This window comes from Stegastes partitus, unplaced genomic scaffold, assembly GCF_000690725.1.
Source record: "Stegastes partitus isolate 25-593 unplaced genomic scaffold, Stegastes_partitus-1.0.2 Scaffold15, whole genome shotgun sequence".
Taxonomy (NCBI): domain Eukaryota; kingdom Metazoa; phylum Chordata; class Actinopteri; family Pomacentridae; genus Stegastes; species Stegastes partitus.
The window spans coordinates 1504294-1513168 of NW_007577746.1; the positions used below are offsets into that span (position 1 = coordinate 1504294).

General features: G+C 44.5%; 1 protein-coding gene across 1 annotated transcript; it reads left to right on the plus strand.

Annotated features, from left to right (window-relative positions):
• Positions 1-1804: 1804 nt before the first annotated feature.
• Positions 1805-3133, plus strand: tmem121b (transmembrane protein 121B). Its single transcript, XM_008290412.1, has one exon. It carries the CDS (start codon positions 1826-1828, stop codon positions 3131-3133), a length of 1308 nt encoding a protein of 435 aa, XP_008288634.1. The 5' UTR covers positions 1805-1825.
• Positions 3134-8875: the final 5742 nt, after the last annotated feature.

Here is an 8875-nt window from a genome sequence, read left to right on the forward strand (position 1 = left end):
AACTTCCACTTTCACAGTATTAATACTCTAGTTTGAAAAACTGCTTATGATTAGATGCTCCATCTGACATTCAGCTAGTCGACAAGACAAAGCATGTAAACTGTAATGTGGGATTGTTATTGGCTGTAAAGAGCAAAAAGCCATTCATAGACGATAGTCAGTGTACTGCTAGAGCAAGCAGTCCTGAGTACTGCTTCAGTATAACACTGTTGTAACCCAAAGAAAGACTTTGTTGATCAAGGAATTATCACATAATTTATATATATATATATATATATATAAATAAATTTTGATTTCTTCTGTTTGTGTGGGCTGAACGCAAGCATTCAAAGCTGAATGAATCCAACAGCTGGTATCATCATTACAATCACTTAAAGTATTGCAGCATAACTCAACAATAGATAATAATGAGCTCCAATAAATTTCAGTCACACAATAACCTGCAGCAGTGCGACTTAAATGTGGATCCAATCTGCTTCCTGTTCCCTCTTTCTCCATTCTTTCCTGTTATGTTCACAGCTTAAGACTCTAGAGTTTATAGTTTCAGACTCTACAGTTATATAACTGCTGGGCTGCCTGTCAAATATGAGATGCACCATAGGGTACAATGAGAAAAAGAACATATGGATAGTCTAGAAGAAATGTATCAAATGTACATGTTCATTATACCCGTTTACCTGCGATCAGAGGTGGGAAGTAACCAAGTACAAATACTCTGTTACTGTGCTTCAGTAGAGTTGCAGGTATCTGAACTTTACTTGAGTATTAATGTTTCTGACGACTTTCAACTTGGACTCCCTACATTTGAACACAAATATCTGGACTTTCTGCTCCTCACATTCTCTAAACTGGCTCGTGACTTGTTTCAGCCTCCGTGGATGACGACATGACGTAAAAGACGTAACAACAAACGTCTTTATCTTTCCCAGCAGTGTGCAGTTTGTCCCTGAAGCTCAACACAGCCCTGCCTGCCTCAGCTGCCTGCCAGAGGCTGTTTAGCAGTGCAGGACTGATGTTCAGACCCAAAAGGGCCCGTCTTCATCCAGAGACCTTTGAGAACCAGCTTCTGCTGAGGCTCAATAACACATGTTGGGAGTCTTGAAGAGACGAGTGTTTCCATGTCGATGATAATGTTTATTGTTCATCATGTTGCTGAAATGGAAAACTCTGTAGCAGCACTGTGCAGCTTCTTAAAGGATGAAAACAATCCTAGTTTGTGTGCTTAAAGCTTTTCTCATTTTGCAGAGTTATCAAAGAGGCATCGAGTATCATCGAAGCTAAAAGTTCATTCTTATTTTTTATTTTGTACTTCAGTAGAAGTAGAGCTACTGTGTAAAAATAGACTCTGGTAAAAGTAGAAGTACTGATTGAACACTTTTACTCAAGTAAAAGTAAAAAAGTACAGGTTTAGAAATGTACTTAAGAGTGTGAGCACTTTTGCCATCTCTGCCTGTGATGCTGATGACCTTTTTCTAAAAAAAAGAAAGAAAGAAAGAAAAAATACACTTCAGTCACATTAAACGTTTCCTCCAAGAGGAGTCAGGACTGTTCCTCCAGTGTTCAGTGTTCCTACAGCAGCCAGGGCGCCCACATCCATCCATGTAGCTGCAAACACAAGTTAGACAACAAAAAGTTCACACACCAGTTAGTGTGATCCATAAAGCTGCAGCTATCTGCCTATCAGCAGTTTCCCTGAGGTTTCTACCAACGGGATCAATAAAGTTCTATTCTGTTCTATCTGTTGTCTCTATAAGTTATGTGACCCTACTTCAACGTGCCCTTTATTTTCAATACGTGTACTCACTGATCCAAAGCAAATGAGCAGATGAAGCAGCAGCAGCTGGTCCATTCCATCAGAATCCATGCCTTTGTTTGGGCTCGGCTCTTTCCCTGCACCTTTAAAAGCATCAGGAAGGAGGAAAAGGAGAGAAAGGGAGGCGACCGAACAAATACAATGATCGCTGGAACCGGGAACGACATTCCGAAAACCGATTCTCTCCGATCAGAAGCGAGCTACTGCCCAGACTCCACCGACTCCTCTTCCTCTGAAGCTGGCCAGCTGAGCAGGAGGCGGGACACCCAGACCACCAGCGGTAGCATCGTCCCGGAGGAGAGCGGCAGCATCCAGCCCCTGGTCTCCTCGTCCGCAGCCGCCGCCTGCATCATGACATCGGGGGAGTTCATGCAAACCGCTCCCCTGCTGGCGCACAAGTCCAAGAGGAGCCTGCTGTACAAGGCGCTCTGCTTCCTCCTCCTCATATTCCAGGGCGGCATTCTGGACTTCTACCTCATCATTTTCACCGACCTGTACTGGTGCTCATGGATCGCCACGGACCTGGTGGTGATTTCAGGCTGGGGGATTTTCTTCATGAAGAACGCGCGGAGTAAGAGGGAGCGGGCCTGCGGCTTCCACCAGAAGAGCTCCATTTTCGGCTGCAATCTGGGGGAGTTCACCTACGCCTACCTGGCCTGGCTCATCTATGTCATCGCCTGCACTCCGAAGGTGGTGCTCATTCTGGAGACGTCCATTCTGGACCTGATCGCGCTCAAGGTCCCGTGCGGAGTGACCGGCTTCAAAATCATCATGCTGCTGTCCGCGCCGCTGCTCTTCTGCCTCATCAACTCCATCATAGAGGATTTAAACGGCTCGACGAGGCACCACTCCCAGAACTGCTTCATGGGCACCTGCCTGGATCTGCTGGACAGCTTCACGCTGGTGGAGATGTTGCTGAGGAACGAGATCCCCACAGTGTACCTCAAGTACACCGTCATCTCGGTGTACTTCGTGGCCCTGGCCGTGCCGGTGATCTGGCTCTACGAGCTGACGGCGTCGGAGCTGCGCTGCAGGTGGCTGTGGGCCCGCTTCTCCACCGGGCTGCTGGTCAACGCGCCGCTGCTGGTGGTGAGGTGTTTCCAGGTCTACGTCTACAAGACGTCGGTGTCCGTATTCATGTTCAAAAACATCTTTTTCTTGGCGTGTAAGTTGCTGGAGCTGGTGGAGCAGTGTGTGGCGGTGCGAGGGGTGCGCAGGCTGGCCGGCAGCAGTAACCCGGCCCAGTTCTCCCACTGCGTGTCCGAGAACGACATGTGTCCGCACGGATATGTCAACACCCTGGCCGTGACCCAGTCCTAGAGCCCGGAGCCGTGGGCCTCTGCTGGCACAGTGGAGAAGTGGCGATGCCTTCTAGACACAGGTGGAAACTGGGAAATCCCAAACACAGCCCCAACCAACCTCTGCCCAGATAGTGGCTTTGAAAAAGCAAACCAACAAAACCAAGCGACAGGTCAGGATGAGGTCGCAGCAACAGAACAGCTTAGAGAAGAGAAGCCTGTCTGGGCAGTAGCATGATTATGTAAATCGCCTCCACACTGAAATGACAAATTCATTCTGCAGACACTCCAGTTGTCTTAGTTGCTTCTGCCTTCAGCTCAATACAGCAGCACGGCTGGATGAACCTGTGAGCCCCCTCATGGCACTCAGTGTGGTTATATGACTAAACCTGCTCTTGGTTCTTTACTTACCTTTTAAAATGAAGTAAAATTAAACTAGATTTTGACACTGGAGCTCTTTAAATGAGGGGTCTTGGATGGCACTGGGGCCTCCAGCAGTGCCACATAACACATTGGAGATAGTTTTTATTCTAAATTGCTATTCATAAACATGTCTGCTTCTTTGTGGATTACCCACGGTACGAAGGACACCATTCATGGCAAGACATGTTGCTTCAGATCTTTAAAAATATGAAAATAAACTGAATGATATTCACCTTTGCACATTGGGGTGAAGGCAGAACTTTAAATATTTCCAAATTTTAACAAATTCTACCAAAACTATCTGAGGGTTTAGATTCCTGCAAGGGAGGGAGTCTCTTTTTTGTTGTTGTGTGGTAAACGGACCCTATAAAGAATATACATTGTTTGTCAAGAGCAATACAAAGCAACAGAACAAAACTGCAATATTAAGCACTGCAGCAGAAAAAGATCAACTCAAACACACCTCAAAGTTCTTAATAGTATAGTTACACCAAGGACTGGCTGTGACTCATGTCAGTGCAACATCCTGGATATATTTTCTGTTTTGGTATAAAATAACACCATTCTCTAACACACATCTGTCATCAGCAGTTTTAGATGCTGCCAAAGCACCATCTGCAGGGCAGAAGTAACCTGATATGGAGCCATGGGGTAAAACTCAGCTTGGGCCCCTATTGATCAAGTACTTGCAGTTCTACAGTGTATCCACATTGTGCCAATCATTAAGAAAGGATCCAGTGATTATATAAAAATGCTGGAACCACGTTAGGGGCCCTTTTCATTTAGTGGCGCACATTGCCAAATAACCTTGGAATAAATCCAGTTACCACAAAGTAAGTATTACGATGCATTCAAGATGTCTTCGGGGCTTTTGAGAGTTAGGGGTTACCCACCTGGTGCTACAGGTGTGACCAGCTGTGTTAGTCAATACCACATAGCATTTATGGGTAATCTAACATAATGTGAGGCAAAAAAACACCCCAAAAACCAACTATTTATTGAGTCATTTTACAGGCTAGAACCGTCTTCGAAGCAGTCGTATATGTTGCTATGTTGCAATGATTGTCTACTAACTGCATCTCTGAAAGCTTGGCGCTGATGAAACTTTCTGAGGTTTCCACTTGGAGTTCTGACTTTCGGGGCAGATGATTTTCTACATGCCCAGTGGATTTTCCTGTTTTTGAACATGTCTGGTGTCATCTGTACCAGCCTTACAATGTTCCCTCTCCAGACCGGTCGACAGGTGCTACAGTCAGAACCAACACCTGCAACAGCCTACAACAGAGCACCAACTACCATGTACTGAAACTTTTTCGTTATGTGTGTCAGTCTGTGAGTTTCACTGCAGTACTTTAATGGAAAACAGGGGGACAATGTGTAGATTTGAGTGGCAAAGTGCAATTTGAAGAATCTTTGGGTTTACTCCTCACAGCTGGGCTCTGCTTCTCCTCTGTACATTAGTGTTTTCTATTGATGACAGTGTTGTCTCCTGGTCTGTGCTGGTTCTACAAGCTGTGTCTGGTACTGAGAGTAGAGTAGACGTGTGTAAGTTAATGCCATGCTTAAATACCCAACAGTGCCATGACAAACAGGTTTACTACAGTCCTTTTCAAATGGAACCCTGTCTAGCAGCAGTTTCCGTGCTACTGTTTACTGTGCTGCCAACTTGTGTCACTTTTTTGATTGAGTCCTAAAAGATCACAGGCTACTACTCAAGCCTTGATGATACTATTAATTCAATTCAATTCAATTTTATTTGTATAGCACATATTTACAACAACAGTCATCTCATAGCGCTTCACAAAGGCAGAGACAGAAACACCCAACAATCCAGAACATCTGGATTCCCTATAAGCTTCAGCAGTCCGCAACAGTGGGAAGGAACCGAAAACCCCCACAGGGGAAAAAAAACCTCAGACAGAACCAGGTTCAGGGAGGGACGGCCATCTGCCTCCACCGGTTGGGTGAGAGTGGGATGAATTATAACATTTAGTTTACAGTTAAACAAGTTATTAGAAGTGATTGTCCTTTTGTAACAGGAGGCATCATGGTGGGGCAGCAGGATGCAGAAGGTGAGGCCAGCGGCTGTAGTTCAGGAGCTCCAGATCCAGAGACATCCACATCTATTATACTCCTTTGTGGATGCACACATGGACACGACGGGCTCATACTTATTATTATGCTACTTTTCGATTCTGTGCGAGGGCACTTATAAAACTCTGCTCCATACATGTGCAATAGGTCACATGTTCGCATCCCACACAGATACATTACAGTGGAGCATGCATCACTGTTGACCCATGTAGTCACCTGTACGGACACACATTTTGAGCTGCACACAGAAGTCCACATAGACACAGACTTGAGGAAAAGCTCATACCTACTATCCAGAAAATCTCAGCAGACTGAAAAAAATCTGTGTCAGTTTCAACCCACCTGTGGAAAAGCTCTGGAACTCCATTTGTGTTACTTTCTTCATACTTCATAATATATGGAATCCCATTTCTCTCAAGGAAATCAATTAAAAATTGGAATGTTTTCACAAGGTCACAAATCTTTTACTAATTAAAGTCAGTTATGAGATACGATGTCAGAGTCACAGTCTTGACAAGTATCACAGCAAAGACTGCATGAATTAGATAAGCAATGGTTGAAATGTGTTAAGTCACAGTGAGGAACACACAAGGACAAATGCCTTTAATTTAGTTCTGCGGGGCCTTTGTAGCTTATTTTTGCGAGCCTGGTGTGAGCAGGTAGATGTTTTCTGTGAAATGAAGACCCATGGATGTGATGCAATGAAAAGCTTTGCCCAGTGTATTCTCTGTGGTTTAGAAGTGCCTCTCAGAGCATTGTGGGACGGGAGGCTTTCTGTTTGGAGAATGTTAGTGTTATAATATCTGGGTTCCCTCCTTCAATGCGCCATGCCTTCAAAATAATAGAAATCAGAGAGACAAACGAGCTCTTTCACACATTTGAAGTGTTTACATGTGACGTGTGTAACAGCTTTAGATGAATTTAAGAAAAAGTCACTTTGCATCCAGCTTTCAGGGGCAACAAAACAAAGCAAGCAAAACACAAAAAGGTCAGTTTTACTCATTGCAATCTTCTTTCTTTCTTTTTTAAAAAAATCATCCCTGGCTGTAGTTTGTGTGATTACACGGTGGAAATGGGCTTCCATATCATGCAACATCCCTCTCCTCCTGTTTTTGTGCTACAAACAATTTTAACAGACTTGAAAAAAAGAAACTGTAACCATGATATTGTTGGCTCAGGTACATCAGGAAACACAGCTTTACCTACAGGCATCAGACCATTCTTGCCGCAATAAGACAGGATGAGCTGTTTGCTGAAACACAATGACCTTTGTTCATGTTTTCTGATGTCTCCTTGGGCACAAGTCCAGCTGCATGTTATCTCCATAACACCACAAAACATTTACTGCCAACAGTCAATGCTGGTTCTTAATCACTCTAAATCTTTACTACAGGCGAGCCTGATTGGAAAATATTTTATTTTTGTCTAATTGTCATGAGGGTTGCTGGAGGAACTGATGTACAATATTGTACAGCCAGCAAGTGTGTCAGATCAGCAAACCTTGTCTGGGTCATTGTCAAGTCCTTGGTGCAGTGATTGCATGTGGCATCTCCAAAGGTGTGTCTTCATGACATTAAAGGTCTGAGCTGAGCTAGCAGTCTCCCCCTGCCTCCAGCTTTTACACTAAACTGAGCCTGACAGATCCCAGACAGACAGAATAAACCCATCCATCCATCATCTCTACACCTTAACCCTCACTAGGGTCATGGGGGGCTGGAGTCTATCCCAGCTGACTCAGGGTGAAGGCAGGTTCACCTGGACAGGTAACCAGTCTATCACAGGGCTACACTTAGAGACAGACAACCAAGCACACTCACATTCACACCTACGGACAATTTACAATCACCAATTAACCTCAGCATGTTTCTGGACTGTGGGAGGAAGCCGGAGAACCCGGAGAGAACCCACGCTGCGCGGGGAGAACATGGAGACTCCACGCAGGAAGATCCCGGGTGTCCTCACCGGGACGTGAGCCGGCGACCTTCTTGCTGCGAGGCAACGGTGCTAACCACTGAGACACCTGCAGCCCACAGAACAAACGAGGATAGCTGTCGCATGAAATAATTCATAGACCACTTAAACAAATAAAAAGTGACACAAATACATGTTATCTAACTACTTCTGGTGAAAACCCATTTTTCAGAGTGTGTGTAATACTTACACACTGATGACTTGAAGTGGGAGAAACCAGGTGTTGCTGGGATTAACAGAGGTGACTACAAACTCCCTCTAACTGGGCCAGCACATGGTTTACTAGACTGACACTCTGTCTTTGAACCATGGGAATGCCATGGCATGATGACTGTCCTCCATCATTGAGCTCTTCAGTAAGCTTATAGTCTTTTTGTATTTAGCACACGACTGATTTAAGTACATTCAGTCAGCACGTGGCTGAAGAGGGTGTACAGAAATGACAATAGTAATCAAATCTGAAACTTATTTTAGTGCCTATTGTTTAGGAGATGAATGAAATCATTGTCCAGTGCATAATCACAGTGAGGTTATCAGTGCAATTCCCCAGCTTTGTTTGCTTTTCTGTGAGTGATTAATGCCTGCAGGTCAGAGGCTATAGTTTTTGTGCCTTGCTTGCAGAACTGCTGAGGGGTCCAGACTGGCAAGGAGGAGAAAATACCATAAAGACCAGATATTTGCCAAAACTTTCTCTCTTTTTTCTACACATCATGACGACTTTACTGTTGTGTTTGCCACTTTCCAGGCAGCCAGCGGCATCTCGTTCATTTAGTACAACTTTGAAATGAAACTTGCTGATTTAGCACCTGCTTAAACCATCGTGTCAAATTTTTTTGTCAATGCTGAGCAACGCTTTTTCAGTAATGCATAACTGAGAGCAGATTGATTTGAAAAGTCTGGAAGGCATGCCATCTGACCAGTGGTGTGGTTTAAGTCCTTTAGTTCCACTGAAGGGAAACACACACTATACGCTGACATTTCAGGGTGTAGATTTATCCAACCGTCTTTGTTTGAACATGACAATACCGCCATGCACATATGTTGCAACATAAAGAAATGGGTTTCTCAGTCTGTCGTTGGAGAACTTGACCTCAGCCGTGTCAAAAATCTTCCGTCAGTCAATATCAGTGCATATATGCTGTAGGATGACAGTAATGCAGATTAAATCATAGACTGTATAAAAGATGGACGTAGCCACCGTGACATCACCCGTTGGTTTCTGCACTGAGAAAATGAAGCCAGGGTTTTGCTACTTCCTGGTTGACATCTTGGATTT